The 21,755-nt window shown below is 35.2% G+C and overlaps 1 protein-coding gene across 3 annotated transcripts in view; it reads right to left on the bottom strand.

Moving 5' to 3' along the window:
• Positions 1-1,149: 1,149 nt before the first annotated feature.
• The window catches only part of LOC123565048 (high-affinity choline transporter 1-like), a 121,126-nt gene continuing 100,520 nt past the window's right edge, over positions 1,150-21,755 (bottom strand). For all 3 annotated transcript variants that reach the window (XM_045359049.2, XM_045359048.2, XM_053537634.1), the window contains 6 exons: positions 17,772-17,927; positions 13,628-13,776; positions 12,686-12,838; positions 11,280-11,409; positions 4,254-4,477; positions 1,150-3,686 (listed from right to left, as the gene is read on the bottom strand). In XM_045359049.2, the coding sequence (XP_045214984.1) occupies positions 3,072-3,686; positions 4,254-4,477; positions 11,280-11,409; positions 12,686-12,838; positions 13,628-13,776; positions 17,772-17,927 (1,427 nt within the window). In that variant the 3' untranslated portion in view covers positions 1,150-3,071. The remainder of the gene's footprint in view (positions 3,687-4,253; positions 4,478-11,279; positions 11,410-12,685; positions 12,839-13,627; positions 13,777-17,771; positions 17,928-21,755) is intronic.

Raw genomic sequence — 21,755 nt, 5'->3', positions numbered from 1 at the left:
TAGAGAGGACACAAGGTTTTTCTATTTTTAGATCTACTGACCTAGTTTTTAACCCCACGTGACCCAGTTTCGAACTCGACCTAGATATCTTCAAGGTAAACACTCTGACCAATTTTCATGAAGATCCATTGAAAAATATCACCTCTAGAGAGGTCACAAGGTTTTCCTATTTTTAGACCTACTGACCTAGTTTTTGACCGCACGTGACCCAGTTTTGAACTTGACCTAGATATCATCAAGGTGAACATTCTGACCAATTTTCATGAAGATCCGTTGAGAAATATGGCCTCTAGAGAGGTCACAAGGTTTTTCTATTTTTAGATCTACTGACCTAGTTTTTGACCCCACATGACCCTGTTTCGAACTTGACCTAGATATCATCAAGGTTAACATTCTGACCAATATTCATGAAGATCTCATGAAAAATATGGCCTCTAGAGAGGTCACAAGGTTTTTCTATTTTTAGATCTACTGACCTAGTTTTTAACCCCATGTGACCCAGTTTCAAACTTGACCTAGATATCATCAAGGTGAACATTCTGACCAATTTTCATGAAGATCCGTTGAGAAATATGGCCTCTAGAGAGGTCACAAGGTTTTTCTATTTTTAGACCTAATGACCTAGTTTTTGACCCTACGTGACCCAGTTTCGAACTTGACCTAGATATCGTCAAGGTAAACATTCTGACCAATATTCATGAAGATCTCATGAAAAATATGGCCTCTAGAGAGGTCACAAGGTTTTTCTATTTTTAGACCTACTGACCTAGTTTTTGAACCAACGTGACCCAGTTTCGAACTTGACCTAGATATCATCAAGGTGAACATTCTGACCAATTTTCATGAAGATCTTATGAAATATATGGCCTCTAGAGAGGTCACAAGGTTTTTCTATTTTTAGACCTACTGACCTAGTTTTTGATGGCACGTGACCCAGTTTCGAACTTGACCTAGATATCATCAAGATGAACATTCTGACCAACTTTCATAAAGATCCCATGAAAAATGTGACCTCTAGAGTGGTCACAAGCAAAAGTTTACGGACGCACGGACGCACGGACGCACGGACGCACGGACGGACGACGGACGACGGACACCGCGCGATCACAAAAGCTCACCTTGTCACTTTGTGACAGGTGAGCTAAAAAATAAGCATAAAGATTGTAATTCCCTTATATCTTCTTTGAAATTAAATTGCCAACCTGCAAATCCTGTAGAAAAATGGTTCATAGTTAATTATGTCAAAATCTTAAGGATCGATTTTTTCATTTATTCTAAATTCAGACATAGAACACTATAGCATTCAGCCTACAATTTGTACATATATGGATAGAGATAAAGAAAACAGGATCTGTCATAGAGCTATGTATGGAATGTATTATGCCACATACATTATTGTTGTTGACACAAAATGTTAAAAATATGCATCTAAAACCTATAAGATAAGCTTTTTATACAATGGCAGACTAAAGTGATTTTTTAAAACAAATTCTGGTATTACACATGTCTATGTTCGCACATGAAAATGGGAAAACGACAACATTATACTGTGACTCTGTTTGTGAAATACGTATCCTTCAATATGCGAATTCTATACGCACTTCTAAACCATTCATGATGAATTACGCTGCAACTGATGCCGCAACTAACAAACTAAATTTAAAATACATGTTATATTCATTTGTCTTTGGATACAGACCAAAAATGTTCAAAATTCTGAAGAAAAACTAGATGCCCACGGGCAACATGTCGAGCCCGCCAGCTGTCAAAAGGACTAGGAGTTGCACATGACACCTTGTCTCATTGAGGCAAACATTTATGCCAAATAAAAATGATTGCAAAAAGTTACAATATAAGTTATTTATAGTAACAACAAAGGGAAGTAAATCTTTAAAAAAAATCTAAGTCCACACAAAAATCCTTACCAGTAGAGATGGGTCAAAATACACCTCAAAATTAGATGTAACATACATATTGTACAACAGAAAAGTGGTTTTGATTTTTCCCTACGACCAGTAATAATAAAGTTACAATATAAGCTATTTATAGTAACAACAAAGGGAAGTATTCTAGGTTCTTACACATGACACTCCGTCTCATGAGGGTGAACAACTGTGCCAAGTTACACCAATATCCCTCCATGCATGAAAAAAAAATGCTCCGGACAAAGTCATTCTTGTATCTGATCTTTGACCTCTAAGTGTGACCTTGACCTTAGATCTAGGGACCTGGTTCTTGTGCATGACACTCCGTCATATTGTTGTGAACATTTGTGCCAAGTTACATCAAAATCCCTCCATGCATGAAGAAGAAATACTCTGGACAAAGTCATTATTGAATTTAACCTTTGACCTCCAAGTGTGATCTTGACCTTTGCGCAAGACACTTCATCTCAATGAGGTTAACATTCATGCCAAATATAAACGAGATTGCTCCATGCATGTCAAAGTTATGGTCTGGACAAACAAATCGGACAGACGTACACACAGACGCATGCACGGACGCACGCACATACACCGAACAGCCATTTGGACAACTATGTCCTCGCTTCCGCAAGCGGGCTCGACAAAAATCTACTCATTATGAAACAACTTGACAATAGTGCTAATTACTAAACTAAAACATGTCTATTTATTTGATTTTTTTCATCCTTCATTTTGTTTCATCCTTCGATTTGCTGGCTGCTTAAATGTAACTGCTAAGACATATTCAATGAACACGCAGATATATTTATGACAACATCATTTCTGTGTAACGCTATGTTTTTTATACAAATCTGATGACAGATTTTTCTCGTAAGCAGACTCTTTTCCTTGTAAATCCAAAAGTTCCTCTGCTGAAAATTGTGCTGAGTTTCTATTTTCAATCCCTTTCTTCAGTGGATGTTAGATAATAGATATTTACAGTAACAACATTTTTTATGCATTCATTATTTATACATATCTGGAGACAAAATTTTCTTGTAAGCAAACACCTTTCCACTTAAAACAAAAGATCTTATGAAAATGTTAGCACTGAGTTCATTTTTTTTTCATCTGCAGGTGCTAAATATTTACAGTAATATGCATGTTTTATTTATACATATCTGGTGACAGATTTTTCTCGTAAGCAAAGTCTTTTCCTTGTAAAATCGGAAGATCATCTGATGAAAATTTTAGCGCAGGGTTTATTTTTCCATTCTTTTCATCTGTAGGAGTTATCGCTGACATTTCGCTCTGTTCTGTATCACGCAGAGCTATGTTTTCATCTGGTGTATTTACAACACACATAAATATATCTAACTTTCTATGCAATATAGCATGTTCAAACAAATACTTGGTCAGGTACGAGAAAGCAACAATCGATGTTAATGTAATAAGCATGCCTAGTGTTTTAAACGGGAAAAGTTGACCATGTGTTTCGTCATAAAATGGGTATTTTATAAGAATAGGAATATTAAGTGCTTCTTCACCTCCAGCCAGCCGAAAGAATAGTCCAAGTATATATCCAGCAAGGGAACCATACGTGTTAGTCCAACGTAGATATATAACACACAAGAGCTGCGGGAACAACACAACGTATACCAGATCTGAACACAGGAACCACAGTGTGTAGATGGAATCTACGGTGATGCCCATCACAGTTGCTAGGATACCAACACCAAATATAGAAACCCTCATTACCCAAAGGATTTCTCTTTCTGATGCCTGTAATAAATCAGAAAAACAAATTATTTATCAGTGATATTCGTAAATGTAACCCAGCAAAATGTTGTCAAAATGCAGGGCTACAGTCACAAGGGGAAATAACTAACACTAACCTCATGTAATATTTTGCATACCAGTGAGTCATGAAGGAAAATAACTAATATAACCTCACATGATTAATATACATTCTAGCTGTTGCTGAGCTGATGAAAATTTCTGTTTATTCATAGTAAAATTTCAAATTCTGTTTAAAACATATGCCCCCATATTGGCCTGTTGGACTTAAATGTTTGTTTAATTTTCAGTCACAAGTAGGCTGTTACACTGACCTTTGATCTAATGACTCCAAAATTTTAAGGAGTCTATTTCTTGACCTCTGACCTACTGACCCCTAAAAACCTTTTTTTGTAAAGACTACAGGCAATCATCCTATGAATGTTGTAGGCCAAAGTGATTAGTTATTAATCTAAAATGGCAGACAGGCATATTAGCAAAATTAGAAGTATACTCATTCTTCTTCAAATGGAGAGGGCAGCACAAAGCTATACAAGGTAGAGAAAAACTTACATTTTGTCTGAAAATCAGCTTGTACACATTTCTAGCAAACATGGCGCTAGCAGACAATATGGAGGAATCAGCAGACGACATTACAGCTGCAGAAACAGCACCAAGTCCAATAAACGCTACTGCTTGTGGAGTCAAGTATTGTAGAACTAGGGGCAGTACCAGGTTTAAGTCCTCAGAAGGGATTGGCACTGTTCCAATGTGTGCATACTCAGTTTGATTCCAATCTAAAAAAGAAAAAAATATAAATATTGAAGGCTTGTAAAGTCACCAGAATATGGCAGTTTTGTCCTTTTATTTATTCATGTAGGTGTGTCCTACCACTGTGACACTGTGTTATCTTTGTGTAACTTTGAAAAGTTAGATAGTCCACTCTCTTGTAGCCATTGTAATTTCCTGTGTTTGCATTTTTACTGCAATACAACATGTGATACAAAAACAAACCTTTCCTAAAGCTACATTGCATTTTACTGCAATGTATCATGTGTTACAAGAATACTTACTTTCCTTAAGCTACTTTGCATTTTCATTGCAATACAACATGTAGTATAAAAACAAAATTTTCCTTTATAAGTTACTTTACATTTTTTACTTCAATGTAACATGTGGTAAAAGAACAAAACTTTCCATAACTTAGTTTGCATTTTTTACTGCAATACAAAATATTACACAAGAACAAAACTTTTCTAAAGTTACTTTGCAGTTTTACTGCAATACAACATGTTATACAAGAACACAACTTTCCATAACTTAGTTTGCATTTTTTACTGCAATACAACATGTTATTCAAGAACACAAATTTCCATAACTTAGTTTGCATTTTTTTACTGCAATACAACATGTTATACAAGAACAAAACTGTCCATAACTTAGTTTGCATTTTTTACTGCAATACAACATGCTATACCAGAACACAACTTTTCTAAAGTTACTTTGCAGTTTTACTGCAATACAACGTTTGGTACAACTACAAACCTTTCCTTAAATTACTTTGCATTTCTGCTGCAATGTAAAATGTGGTACAAGAACAAAACCTTCCTTCATGTACTTTGTATTTTACTGCAGCAATACAATATATGGTACAAGAACAAAACCTTCATACATGTACTTTGTATTTTACTGCAGCAATACAATATATGGTAAAAGAACAAAACCTTCCTTCATGTACTTTGTATTTTACTGCAGCAATACAACTTATGGTACAAGAATAAAACCTTCCTTATGTACTTTGTATTTTACTACAGCAATACAATATATGGTACAAGAACAAAACCTTCCTGCATGTACGTTGTATTTTACTACAGCAATACAACATATGGTACCGGAACAAAACCTTCCTTCATGTACTTGTATTTTACTGCAGCAATACAACATGTGGTACAGGAACAAAAACTTCCTTCATGTACTTTGTACTTTACTGCAGCAATACAATATATGGTAAAAGAACAAAACCTTCCTTCATGTACTTTGTATTTTACTGCAGCAATACAACATGTGGTACAGGAACAAAACTTTCCTGCATGTACTTTGTATTTTACTGCAGCAATACAACATGTGGTACAGGAACAAAATCTTCCTTCATGTACTTTGTATTTTACTGCACCAATACAATATATGGTAAAAGAACAAAACCTTCCTTCATGTACTTTGTATTTTACTGCAGCAATACAACATGTGGTACAGGAACAAAACTTTCCTGCATGTACTTTGTATTTTACTGCAGCAATACAACATGTGGTACAGGAACAAAACTTTCCTGCATGTACTTTGTATTTTACTGCAGCAATACAATATATGGTAAAAGAACGAAACCTTCCTTCATGTACTGTGAATTCATTTTTGTTCGCGCAGGACGAAATTTTGTGTATTTCGTGCTACGAACAATGTGCGAATTTAAGACTGCGCTATTATTTAACCATTTAGTACAGTAAACCTCACTTATAAGGAACAGCTTGGACCTCTAAAAATTTTTCCTTACAACCGAGGTTCGTTATATCTGTACAGCGAACTAGTTCTTTGTAACTGAGGTTTGTATAATGAACACAGTTTGTATAGCGAATACGTTCTGACTGACGTTTGAAAAGGCTTATGTGTTCACACTCCGGACCAACCATAAATCTTTATGTGAGAAAGTTGCGAGTCTAGTACAGGTCCTTTTCTAGAGATATTAAGGTAAACTGCCTGCATGTAAGTGATTGAAATAGTGTTGAAACACGGCGTTAAACCTAAACTAAGCCAAAATGTACCTCGGTAAGAATGACCGTAATTTGTTTTGTTTTTTTTGTCGGTTATTTCGGTCTTCTTTTTTAGAGTGCGCTACATTATGACTATAATATATGTTGCAGTTATGCGTCTTACCTTGCTCGACTGCATGTTATGTAAAAAGGCTTCAATACTAATATAAAATAAATGTTCAATTTTTTATTTTGCAGACACCAGACAACGGCGCCATACATACGGATTAAAGTGTAAATTATACCTATTGTCTATTTTAGCACCTGCTATACTTTTTACAATTGGAAATTTGGTAAACAGGACTGTTTGCCATTGTTAATCACGTGTAATAAGCACTGTTATTTAGGATATTTCCATCGTGACGAAACTAGACTAATTATGACCAATATTATAATCCCAAGTCTAATATCGTGTAGTATTTGGTAAATGTTAATGCTGATATTATATATTTTCGTTTTATGGTAGATCTCTATCCTTGAATTTACAAACATAAGATCATAGAAATGAAATCATTAATTTGTGTTTTTTCAATCATATTTATTCTTTATGTCTATTCGCTATAACCGAGGGGTTTTTCATTGAATTTCATAATATGGGACTGGAAAAAGTGTTTCTTATAACCGAGTTCCCTATAACCGAGGATTTTTACATTGAATAAAGAAGGAATAAGGTCGGGGAATTGAAAACAGTTCCTTATAACTGAGTGTTCCTTATATACGAGTTCCTTATAAATGAGGTTTACTGTATATAGTTATCTGAATTTATTTCCTGTCCGAAATATATGTCTGTTATAAGACCCCTTGTATTTCCATCTTTCTCAAAACATCACTGTTTATCGGCAGTTAATGAAAGGTTGTCTTGATAGGAACTTATTTTTTTTACCAATTATGAAATCTGATTAAATTATTTATATAATTGGTTAATTGATCATTTTAAGAATGCTTCGATTACTTACGCTGGTTTTATATCGTTGTCATCCTCTTGACAATATTTATCAGATGGACTGTCATTTTGTTTATTTAACAAGGTCATAAAATGGGCTTCCTTATTTGGTAAGCGGTACTTGATAGTGAAACGTGCAATGCTCGCGATTTCTGAAACAAGAGGACCATGATGGTCCTGAATCGCTCACCTGTTCCCACATGATCCAGTTTCTAGTATGACATTGTTTTTTCTATTATTTGACATAGTGACCTAGTTTTTGAGCTCATGTGACCCAGTTTTGAACTTGACCTAGATATCATCAAGATAAATATTCTGACCAATTTTCATGAAGATCCATTGAAAAATATGGCCTCTAGAGAGGTCACATGGTTTTTCTGTTATTTGACCTATTGACCTAGTTTTCGAAGGTACATGACCCTGTTTTGAACTTGATTTAGATACCATCACAGTAAAAATTCTCATTAATTTTCATGAAGATCTATTGAAAAATATGGCCTCTAGAGATGTCACAAGGTTTTTCTATTTTTATACCTACTGGCCTAGTTCTTGACCCCACGTGACCCAGTTTAAACACTGACCTAGATATCATCAAGGTGAACATTCAGACCAATTTTCATGAAGATCCATTGAAAAATATGGCCTCTAGAGAGGTCACAAGGTTTTTCTAATTTTAGACCTACTGACCTAGTTTTTGACCACAGTTGACCCAATTTCAAATTTGACCTAGATATCATCAAGAACAACTTTCATACAGATCCCATGCAAAGTATGGCCTCTATAGAGGTCAAAAGGTTTTTTTATTATTTGACCTACTGACCTAGTTTTTGAAGGCACGTGACCCAGTTTCAAATATGACCTAGATATCATCAAGGTGAACATTCTTATTAATTTTCATGAAGATCCATTCAAGGGTATGGCCACTAGAGAGGTCACAAGGTTTTTCTATTTTAAAACCTACTGACCTACTTTTTGATTGCAATTGACCCAGTTTCAAACTTGACCTACATATCATCAAGATAAACATTCAGACCAACTTTCATACAGATCCCATGAAAAATATGGCCTCTAGAGAGGTTACTAGGTTTTTTCATTATTTGACCTACTGACCTACCTTTTGAAAGCATGTGACCCACTTTCTAACTTGACCTAGATATCATCAAAATGAACATTCTGACAAATTTTTATGAAGATCCATTCACAAGTATGGCCTCTAGAGAGGTCACAAGGTTTTTCTATTTTTAGACCTACTGACCTAGTTTTTGACCACACATGACCCAGTTTCGAACTTGACCTAGATATTATCAATATGAACATTCAGACCAACTTTCATACAGATCCCATGATATCATCAAGGTGAACATTCTCACCAATTTTCATGAAGATCTTGTGAAATATATGGCCTCTAGAGAAGTCACAAGGTTTTTCTATTTTTAGACCTACTGACCTTATTTTTGACCGCATGTGACCCAGTTTCGAACTTGACCTAGATATCATCAAGATGAACATTCTGACCAATTTTCATGAAGATCTTATGAAAAATATGGCCTCTAGAGAGGTCACAAGGTTTTTCTATTTTTAGACCTACTGACCTAGTTTTTGACCGCACGTGACCCAGTTTCAAACCTGACCTAGATATCATCAAGGTAAACATTCTGACCAACTTTTATAAAGATCCCATGAAAAATGTGACCTCTAGAGTGGTCACAAGCAAAAGTTTAAGCACGCTAGGACGCACGGACTTTGTGACAGGTGAGCTAAAAAAATCTTTAAAAATTTGTATCTGAAATTGAAAATGCACAAATTAAAGCCCGCGCGAAACTGTCTTTTTTGCCGTTTGCGCGAAATTTCATGCCAGCGAGTTTAAATGATTTCAAAGTATTTTGTATCTTACTGCAGCAATACAATATATGGTGCAAGTACAAAACCTTCCTACATGTACTTTGTATTTTACTGCAGCAATACAATATATGGTACAAGATCAAAACCTTCCTACATGTACTAAGAAGAACAAAACCTTCCTAAATGTACTTTGTATTTTACCGCAGCAATACAACATGTGGTATAGGAAAAAAACCTTCCTTCATGTACTGTGGAATCATTTTTGTTCATGCAGGACGAATTTTCGCGTATTTCGCACTACGAACAATGCGCAAATTTAAGACTGCGCTATTATTTAACCATTTAGTATATAGTTATCTGAATTTATTTCCTGTCCGAAATATATGTCTGTTATAAGACCCCTTGTATTTCCATCTTTCTCATTTTAAACATCACAGTTTATCGGCAGTTAATTTAAGGTTGTCTTGATAGGAACTTATTCTTTTTATCAATTATAAAATCTGATTAAATCATTTATATAATTGGTTAATTGGTCATTCTTTAAGAACGCTTCGATTACTTACGCTGGTTTTATATCGTTGTCATCCTCTTGACAACAATTATCAGTTGGACTGTCATTTTGTTTATTAAACAAGGTCATAAAATGGGCTTCCATATTTGGCAAGCGGTACATGATAGTGAAATATGTGATGCTCAAGATTTCTGAAAAAAAAAATCTTTAAAAATTTTTATCTGAAATTGAAAATGCGCAAATTAAAGCCCGCGCGAAACTGTCTTTTTTGCCGTTTGCGCAAAATTTCATGCCAGCAAATTTAAATGATTTCATAGAATTTTGTATCTTACTGCAGCAATACAATATGTGGTACAAGAACAAAACCTTCCTACATGTACTAAGAAGAACAAAACCTTCCTACCTGTACTTTGTATTTTACTGCAGCAATACAACATGTGGTACAGGAACAAAACCTTCCTACATGTACTTTGTATTTTACTGCAGCAATACAATATATGGTACAAGAACGAAACCTTCCTACATGTACTTTGTATTTTACTGCAGCAATACAATATATGGTATAAGAACAAAACCTTCCTACATGTACTAAGAAGAACAAAACCTTCCTACCTGTACTTTGTATTTTACTGCAGCAATACAACATGTGGTACAGGAACAAAACCTTCCTTCATGTTCTTTGTATTTTACTGCAGCAGTGCAATATATGGTACAGGAACAAAACCTTCCTACATGTACTTTGTATTTTACTGCAGCAATACAATATATGGTAAAAGAACAAAACCTTCCTACATGTACTTTGTATTTTACTGCAGCAATACAATATATGGTACAAGAACAAAACCTTCCTACATGTACTTTGTATTTTACTGCAGCAATACAACATATGGTACAAGAACAAAATCTTCCTCTAGTACTTTGTATTTTACTGCTGCAATACAATATATGGTACAAGAACAAAACATTCCTACATGTACTTATAAGAACAAAACCTTCCTTCATGTACTTTGTATTTTACTGCAGCAATACAACATGTGGTACAGGAACAAAACCTTCCTTCATGTACTTTGTATTTTACTGCAGCAATACAACATGTGGTACAGGAACAAAACCTTCCTTCATGTACTTTGTATTTTACTGCAGCAATACAACATGTGGTACAGGAACAAAACCTTCCTTCATGTACTTTGTATTTTACTGCAGCAATACAACATGTGGTACAGGAACAAAACCTTCCTTCATGTACTTTGTATTTTACTGCAGCAATACAACATGTGGTACAGGAACAAAACCTTCCTTCATGTACTTTGCATTTTACTGCAGCAATACAACATGTGGTACAGGAACAAAACCTTCCTTCATGTACTTTGTATTTTACTGCAGCAATACAACATGTGGTACAGGAATAAAATCTTTCTTACAACAGCTTCTCAAATGGGCTAAACAGATTCAAAAAAAAAAAAAAACCATTTCAGGCAATGAAACTTTTGAAAACCTACCTGTTACAGATGCTATGGCTCCAATGAGTATGGAAGGTATTGACATAACAATACAACCAAATGCAGCAACATATGACAAGATCTGGGCATTACGTACTGTACTTGCTGACAATACCCGCTGGAAATACACCTGAAACATGACAATTATATACAATTCATAATTATATAATTCATAAAAAATTTTATGACATACAATGTATACGATACTTTATTAACAGAAATATTTTCATTCAATCTGGCCATACGTCTCTTTTTATGCGAGTGATCTTGAAATATGAGACTTACTAAGAAGTCCATAGTTGAGCCCAGAATTAAGATTTATATTTCAATATTAAGCGTCACTTTTAGCCTTCGGACTATATACAAACTCGGGTTTACTTAAAGAATTTATGCCTTCCAACCAGGGATTAAACTTAAATCTTCAGACTACCAACCAGGAGTTACAATTATAACTCAGGGTGTGGACTGACAACAGAACTTCAGTATACCAATAAGGGGAAACCATTACACTTTTCAACTACTAACTCAAGATTACTGTAAGAAATATGGACTACAGCCTGGTTAGAACATCAAACTACCAACCAGGAGTTACTATTATAACTTACAACTACTAACTCAGCTTTACTGTTAGAAATATTGACTACCAACCAGGAGTTACAATTATAACTCAGGGTGTGGACTGACAACAGAACTTCAGTATACCAATAAGGGGAAACCATTACACTTTTCAACTACTAACTCAAGATTACTGTAAGAAATATGGACTACAGCCTGGTTAGAACATCAAACTACCAACCAGGAGTTACTATTATAACTTACAACTACTAACTCAGCTTTACTGTTAGAAATATGGACTACCAACCAAGGGTTACTGTTAAATTTAAGATTTCTAACCAGGAGGTACACTACATGTACCAACGAGGAGTAACCATTAAAACTAGCTTGGGGTTACTGTCAGAAATACGGACTACCAACCAGAGATTACCCTTATAACTTCTACCAACTAATGGTTATACCATTAGAACTTCAGACATCAATGTAGGGCTTACAACTAAAACTTCAGACTACCGGTACTGTCTAGGAGGAAGTAAACAGTTATCTACTGTAAAAGCACATTTTAGCTGGGGCAAAATTTCGGGAATTTGAAATTTTGCATATATTTGCCAGGTTTTATATTCGTGAAATTGTAAAAAATGGTATCATTCTTGAATTTGAATTACCGTATACTAATGGTGACTATTTACGCGAGGATTAATTTTCATGAGATGTAGGTCCTCGCGTATATAGCGAAAATTAAACCCTCACAGAAATTTCTGCTTTTTCAGTATAATATAACTGTCACTTTCGGTCCTGCCAGGCGATTCCACTAAACATCCTCCAAGGCACCACTTTTAACTGTCACTCACCTGCCATGGGATTCCTCCAAACATCAGCAGCAAGTAGCTGTCTATATACACCCCAGAATAAACTGGATCAATTGTTTTCACCCAGTTCACAGTTGCATTCACTGTGATATCACCAACTGCTTCATGTGTGAAGGCAAATGGAATGGACACCCACTGTAGCAAATAGTATTATATAATAACAATGTATTTAAATGAAGTCTGGGGCATCATAATCATATAAATAATGGGTAAGGTTTATTACATGATTCAATTCCTCTATAAAAAAGACTTTGCTGGAGTTTTGGCTTAGAATCAAAATCTTTTCATAACCTAGACTAATGTGTTGTAATGGTAACAGAGTTTCCCCCACATTTCAAATTGCAGAAGAAGCAACATTTACATAACAGAAATATGTAAATAGGTCTTGGAAGGAAAGTTATGTGCCCGTTCATACGTATATACATAATATTGACAAGAGGTAAAGTTATAAACCCATATATGTACCAGGATTGCATTGGTACCTAATACTGGCAAGAGGGAACTAAATCCATATATATATATATAGAGAGAGAGATGGCATTGGTACCTTAAAACTGACAAGAAGGCATTGGCCTATAACCTTCTTTTTTGTCAATTTTAGGGTTCCAATGCAATCACTATGAATTTGAACTTGTAGCTTTCCCTCTTGTCAATATTAAGGTACCACAATGCAATCCTGGTACAAACATGGGTCTACAGAGGTGCCATAATTAATGCAATCCCTTCATTTCAGTGCCTTAAAGATATCCCCTTTCTCAAATACTGAGGTACCAACTGCATTCTTTATCAAAAGCATTGTATTATTTTTTATGCAATCAAATCTAATCTAGTACTGAACTGAACTGAAAATACCTGCACTTTTTCTTAAAAAAAAATAGCAGTAAAAGTAAAATGTAAATGGTGTCAAATGTATGGTGTACTTACCAAGCCAACAAATATACAGATAAGTTGTACAACATCTGTATATGCTACAGAGTACAGTCCTCCAAACAAAGTGTAGAACACAGCAATACATGCTGATACAATGATAGAAATCTTTGGATCCAACTCAAGTATAACAGATAAAGTAGCACCTAAAATGATAAATGTGATATAATGACTAGAATAACTTTGTTTTGTTGGGTTTACTGACAAACCAACAAAATTTAAGTCATGTGGTGACTTTCCAGCTTTTAATGGTGGAGGAAGACCCCAGGTGCCCTTCCCTGTATTATTTCATCAAAGGCGGGCATCTGAGTAGAACCACATGTACGCATGTGGCGTACATGCTGCGTATTTGCTGTGTATATGCCGCGAACACAGTAGTACGCCAGAGGAGTACATTTTACATACACCGCATGCCGCGTACATGCCGCGTACTATTTCGACGAGTACACAGCATGTGCGCAGGAGGTCACTAGTACACTTCAAGTACGCAGCACAGACTCTGAAAATCTAAGGAGTACACTGCATGTACGCAGGAGGGACTTGTACAAGAAAATAGTACACTGCATGTACACCGCAGATACTTTGAAATTTGTGCAGTACACTTCATATATGCGGGAAAGACTTGTACAATTTCTTTTGGCATTTATACTCAGTTTTTTTTTTATAAGTTAAAGTCTGAAGTAAACTTCATATACGCGGGAGAGACTTGTTCATTTTCTTTTGGTGTTTATACTTTGAATTTTTTTAGGTAAAAGTCTGAAGTACACTTCATGCAGGAAGGATTTGTACATTTTTTTTTTTTTTTGGAAGCAAGAACTTGATTTCCGAGTAACTTTTATCTTAATAGCATAGAATAGTTCAGATTACCGGTATTCTGAACAATGAAAATTTGCCATTTACTATTTGCAATGTTCATTTGTGAAGCTTACATCTTAGTGATTTCTGAGCTGCACCTTGCATGCAGTGTAAAAATATATTCTTTTTCATTTTGAATTAATCCTGGAGCTTACTTGGATAATTGAAAAGCCTTATTTGAACTTCGTAGCATTACATTTTGTAATACATGAAATAATTACCAAGATAATGCCTCAACAGCGCCCGAATGAGAAGAATTAATAGTTCTCACTGTTATTTGAATACTCTTAAGCAAAACACCATTCTATCATGTTTTATAAAGGCTTTAATGCTCATTATGTTAACTCATTAAGGCCTCACCAGATTAAAAAGTTGTTCATCGGATTTGCCGCTCGTATATTTTCAGAACGTTTTTGGCTAATTGCGCTCGCCCCATTGGAAAAAATCAATCCAAAATTTTTTGGTGCGCTACTTTTTACGGTCATAAAAGTGTATAAATGCTTATATAATTCCAGTCCTAGATTGTTCTCAGATGGATTTTAATCAAAATAAATACATACTACGCACACATCATCTATAATAAATCATAACACTTATATTTAGTTGCATTAAAGTTGTTTCCCCTTGATGCAGTTACTCCATTTTCTTCAAATGTTTACCAAATTACATGCTACAAAAAATGATTTATTTCATTGAAAAGTGGATGAAGAAAAGCATACTAATTTATTTGATAACATCAATCTATATTATTTTGGTAAGGGTAAATACTTATTGATGCATGTCACTTATCTTTTTTCTGTTTTTTTCTGTCCAAATGATCAGCATTTGCATACAGAAGTTGGTGGGGTAAGGAATTTACATTATCACAGCAGTTTCGCCACAAGAGTACACAGCATGTATGCAGCAGGAGTACACAGCATGTACACCGCAGGACTCAGGCCAGGAGTACACAGCATGTACGCCGCAGGAGTACACAGCATGTATGCCGCAGGAGTACACAGCATGTACGCCGCAGGGGTAGTACACCGCAGGCTCATTTGCATGTGAAAAGTGTATGTGCCGCGTACATGCTGCGTACTATTTCCCGCATACTAAATTCCTCCAGCGTACATCCTGTGTACTATGTAGTCCACAGCATGTACGCAGCAAGCAGTACGCGGCAGAGCTCATTTGCATGTCAAAAGTGTACTACAAACGTAATATTGGTGTATGTGCGGTGTATATTCTGCACACTATTTAAAGCCCTTGATTTCAGTACACATCATGTACGCATCATATACGCTGTATGTACACAGCAAGAGTACGCAGCAGGCCTTTTTCTTCTGTAAGGGGCTGGATGGCTTGGACATAAAGAATTTAATGTCCCAAGCTAGGCTCAAACTCACATCAGTGAGGGGCAAGTGATTTAATGCCAGCGACCTTAACCAATCGGCCACAGAGGCCCCACAGGAATAACTAACAATAGAATAATAGTCATAACATCTCAACACCAAAACAGACCTGTCAATAAAGTGTCTGTGCCAAAATTTTCTAACAGATGTAGAAATATACAATGACGCATCACTGCTTTTTCCATGTATACCTAGACAATACAATAATGGAAACTGCAACAACCTTTCCATTCTCTCTAAACACTGTGATGGTATAAAATCTCTACATGTAGGAATAAGGTCAGTAATTCGGTCGAAAATGTGCTTCCGTGGTGTAGTCGAAAGAAGTCCATAATAAATAGATCCTAATTTTCCCATTTTCTGCACAAATTCGTGTAGAACGAGTGCTTTAATCACACTTTTTCGCTACTAGAATACATTCTGCATGAAACTGGACGGTTTTCATGTTTATACAACCCACATGGAAAGTTTTGCAGATCGAAACCGGAAGTAGGTGTTTATTGCGCGGAGGAGAGCAAATATGCGCCATTTTTAGGGTAGCAGACCACAACTGACTGGCATTTCACTAGGAACTATTCAACCCCCTATTTTCTTTTCATTTTTTCGTTAATTTGTGATAGAACTTTCATGAAAAAATGGTGTAGGAAAAAGTGATGTTCCCTAAAGATACGTAAAGACGACATGAAGTTGTCCTTTTTTATATGAAACAAAGAAGGATTTGAATTACTGACCTTTAACCTATAAGAGCTGAAATAAGACTATTCTCGAAACACATCGTAATTAGTCTTTATAGCCAGAAATCGGTTGTATATGATATAAAAGAGTGTTTCCAATGCAAAATAATAATGAAATTTGAAATTTTTTGAATTTTGACCTCATTTTATGTAGATGCGCCTATTTCAGCAGCGATTTCTGGGATTTAAAAGCCAATACTTTGTCTCCAGAATGTCAGAAAATGCACAAAATGCATCCTTCTGGGTCTTATTCATGACGGAATGAATGATATTTCAGAATTCCAGTGAAAAATGATGCAAAAAGTGAAACTTTTACCAAAATATACAATAAAAGGTCCATAAGGCCAAAATTTAGCCCTGTAAATGGGTAAGGGGTGGCTTCTATTAAATGTCTATATTTCTCCAAAATCTCGAAATTTCACAATGAAACTTGGCATTATGTTTGGTATTACATCTTTCTTGGAAATAGAGATGAAAATGGTGTGAAATTTGATAAGAAACATTTCTTATAGGAATAAGGTCAGTAATTCGGTCGAAAATGTGCTTCCGTGGTGTAGTCGAAAGAAGTACATAATAAATAGATCCTAATTTTCCCATTTTCTGCGCAAATTCGTGTAGAACGAGTGCTTTAATCACACTTTTTCGCTACTAGAATACATTCTGCATGAAACTGGACGGTTTTCATGTTTATACAACCCACATGGAAAGTTTTGCAGATCGAAACCGGAAGTAGGTGTTTATTGCGCGGAGGAGAGCAAATATGCGCCATTTTTAGGGTAGCAGACCACAACTGACTGGCATTTCATTAGGAACTATTCAACCCCCTATTTTCTTTTCATTTTTTCGTTAATTTGTGATAGAACTTTCATGAAAAAATGGTGTAGGAAAAAGTGATGTTCTCTAAAGATACGTAAAGACGACATGAAGTTGTCCTTTTTTATATGAAACAAAGAAGGATTTGAATTACTGACCTTTAACCTACACCTGCAATCTCTGTATTTACCTAGAGCTGCTTATATGGCAATGGATAAAATACTTCAATTATTAATGCCAAAATAGACAGGATTTTTATGCCAGCATTATACAAAACCTGTCTCCCTAATTTTCTGTGTTATTATAACATGCAATCTGTAATCATTATAATATAATCTCTACACTTACCAAGAGCTGCCAATATGGCTGCTGACCAGAATACCTCTCCCAGTAAAGCTGGAATGTATAGCAATCCACCCATTCTCTCTCCATATTTCTGGGAGAAGGGGTCCAACATGGTAACATAACCCTGAGATCTCATCTTATTTGCAAAGAAATAACCTCCTGCAAGACAAAAAACTTAAACAATGTAAATTGTTTACTACAACATAAATCTAATGCATTTGTCTCTCTATCATTTTAGAAAAAAAAAGCTCTTCAAAATAAATCCTTATAAAGTTTAAATCCCATTTCTCATTTTCTATTATGTTGAGACAGAATGAATCACACAAGTGCTTTCAAAATTGCGACACATTGTCTGCTTGCAAGTTAAATCTATGGGTAAAATCAAAGAACAATTTTGTTCCTACGCCAGTATCAAAAGTCTTTGTCATTTTAGTTTCAAGTGCTCATGATTTTCAAATCATTTCATCTGATCAAATATTCTTACAAAGAAATACATGAAAAGAAGCAAAGTAAGAACATGTATAAATTTACATGCAATCAGGTACATACTGAAGTTAACCACAAGATACAGTACCCCATGTATTCTCACAGTACTATCAGACTTAGGAGAATACATTACTACAAATCTATTACAGTCGAACTTCGTTCATTCAAACTCGATAGGACAGCAAAATTTGTTTGAGTTATCACTAGTTCAAGCGATCGAAAAATATAATTCATATAGGAATTTTTGCAGGGACCTGATGACGAGTTCGAGCAAAGGGTTGTGTTCGAACTTTCTGAGTTCAAGCGAACAAAGCAGATGTGGTACTGTAGTTCTGTAGGAACTGTCATGAATTTGACTTTATGTGGCTATTAAGCCGATATAGAGTACAATGCTTAGAGTCTGCCACATAAAATGCAATGGATGTTAACATGAGTCAACTTCTCAAAGGTGAGGTATTCAAGGTGCTTGAGTGTTTTCTACTTTTTATTTACACACTATACACAAGCTATGGAAGTTTTGATCTCAATATCAGACTGACGATTGAACATCACATGAGACTGCCAGTAACTGACATTGTTTGCCTCTTCTACAATTAATATATACAGAACTGACATTTAGTACCATTCAATGAATATGGATATACTGGTGCCAATATAGCCTTTGTTGACTAAATAAACATTCACTGAAATGTACATTTAGTTAGGAAGACCTATATATGCAAGGCTATTGCATTATATGTCTCAAATCTATATGAATCTACATATTTTTAGAGACAAAATGACTGATGATGGAAAATGAGACCGTATATAGAAACAAGAGCTGTCACAGGAGACAGCGCACTCGACTATTTCTATGCTGGATAATGAAACTGGCACATCTGAGGAAGCTGGAGCTGTCACTGGAGTGTTTAATGACTCCAATGTAGATGAAGATATTGGACAATAGCTTGAGTCTGTGATAAAAGTATTAAGTGATAAGAGAGATAAAGATAAAGTGTATTTAAACATTAAATATGTATAATTCTAAGCAAAAAGGGAAATATTGGTGCAAGAGTGATACACCTTGTATATTATGATGTGGGTGATGATGTGGAACAACTATTTTAAATTTGAATTAAATCCATTTAGTAGTAACTCAGATATAGTGAAAATGCATCAAAATCAGCCTTAAATTCTTAGTAAAATGGGGGGATAATTCATGAAAAATTGGTGCAGAGTTATGGACCTTGTGCCATATGATGTGAGTGATGATGTCGAACATTTGTTTTAAGTTTGAATCCATTTAGTAATAACAGAGATAGAGTGGAAGTGCACAAAAACTTGAACCTGAAATTCTAAGTAAATAGGGGGCATAATTTATGAAAGATTTGTGCCAGAGTTATGAACCTTGTGTCATATGATGCCGGTGATGATGTGGAACAATTATTTCAAGTCTGAATCAAATCCATTTAGCTATAACTGAGATAGAGTGAAAGTGCATCAAATTTCATGTAACAAGAGGACCATGATGGTCCTGAATCGCTCACCTGTCCCCACATGACCTAGTTTTGAACTTAGTGTGACATCGTTTTTTTCTATTATTTGACATAGTGACCTAGTTTTTCAGCTCATGTGACCCAGTTTTGAACTTGACCTAGATATCATCAAGATAAAAATTCTGACTAATTTTCATGAGGATCCATTGAAAAAAATGGCCTCTAGAGAGGTAACAAAGTTTTTCTATTATGTGACCTAATGACACAGTTTTTAAAGGCACGTGAACCAGTTTCGAACTTGACCTAGATATCATCATAGGTGAACATTCTCACAAATTTTCATGAAGATCTCATGAAAAATATGGCCTCTAGAGAGGTCACAAGGTTTTTCTATTTTTATACCTACTGATCTAGTTTTTGACTGCACGTGACCCAGTTTCAAATTTTAACTAGATATCATCAAGATGAACATTCAGACCAATTTTCATGAAGATCCATTGAAAAATATGGCCTCTAGAGAGGTCAAAAGGTTTTTCTATTTTTAGACCTACTGACCTAGTTTTTGACCGCACGTGACTCAGTTTCAAACTTGACCTAGGTATCATCAAGATGAACATTCAGACCACTTTTCATAAAGATCCCATGAAAAAAATATGGCCTCTAGAGAGGTCAAAAGGTTTTTTTATTATTTGACCTACTGACCTAGTTTTTGAAGGCACGTGACCCAGTGTCAAACTTGACCTAGATATCATCAAGATGAACATTCTCACAAATTTTCATGAAGATCTCATGAAAAATATGGCCTCTAGAGAGGTCACAAGGTTTTTTCTGTTTTTATACCTACTGACCTAGTTTTTGATTGAACTTGACCCAGTTTCAAATTTTATCTAGATATCATCAAGATGAACATTCAGACCAATTTTCATGAAGATCCACTGAAAAATATGGCCTCTAGAGAGGTCAAAAGCTTTCTCTATTTATAGACCTACTGACTTAGTTTTTGAGCGCACATGACCCAGTTTCAAACTTGGCCTAGGTATCATCAAGATGAACATTCAAACCAATTTTCATACAGATCCTATGAAAAATATGGACTCTAGAGAGGTCAAAAGTTTTTTTTTATTATTTGACCTACTGACCTAGCTTTTGATGGCACGTGACTCAGTTTCGAACTTGACCTAGATATCATCAAGATGAACATTCTGATTAACTTTCATGAAGATCCACTGAAAAGTATGGCCTTTGAAGAGGTCAAAAGGTTTTTCTATTTTTAGACCTACTGACCTAGTTTTTAACCGCACGTGACCCAGTTTCAATCTTGACCTAGATATCATCAAGATTAACATTCAGACCAATTTTCATACAGATCCAATGAAAAATATGGCCTCTAGAGAGGTCAAAAGGTTTTTTCATTATTTGACCTACTGACCTAGTTTCTGAAGGCACGTAACCCAGTTTCAAACTTGGCCTAGATATCATCAAGGTGAATATTCTGACTAATTTTCATGAAGATCCATTGAAAAGTATGGCCTCTAGAGAGGTCACAAGGTTTTTCTATTTTTAGACCTACTGACCCAGTTTTTTCCTAATAAACAAAGTAGGCTGAAAACTGTGAGTAATTATGCAACACAGTCATACAGTTTGTATGTCACAAACGTCATAGCATCAAACATCACAGAGACACAATGGAAATGCAGCAAAACAGGCAAAAAATTGGTGAAATATCTTCAAAGATGTAGGTAATAACCCTTAATAACATGTTAGAATCAAAATAACATAATAATTATCTCATTTAGTGATGTGCTCTTCAATAAAATCATTGTCGTTCAGATGCATATAATCACATCACTAGCCTCAGCAGTGCCCTTGTGATATAATTCCTTCGTACCTGATCTCCAAACAATGATTTTATTCAAGAACAAATCACAAAACGAGAAGCTTGATTTCTTAAGTAAAATGAATAACAAGAGCTGTCTCCATAGGATGACACATGCCCCCGATGGCACTTTGAATGAATATATAGTTA

This window comes from Mercenaria mercenaria, chromosome 2 (assembly GCF_021730395.1).
Source record: "Mercenaria mercenaria strain notata chromosome 2, MADL_Memer_1, whole genome shotgun sequence".
Taxonomy (NCBI): Eukaryota; Metazoa; Mollusca; class Bivalvia; order Venerida; family Veneridae; genus Mercenaria; species Mercenaria mercenaria.
The sequence above is the reverse complement of the archived record's forward strand: the minus strand, read 5'-3'. Positions and strand labels throughout refer to the sequence as shown.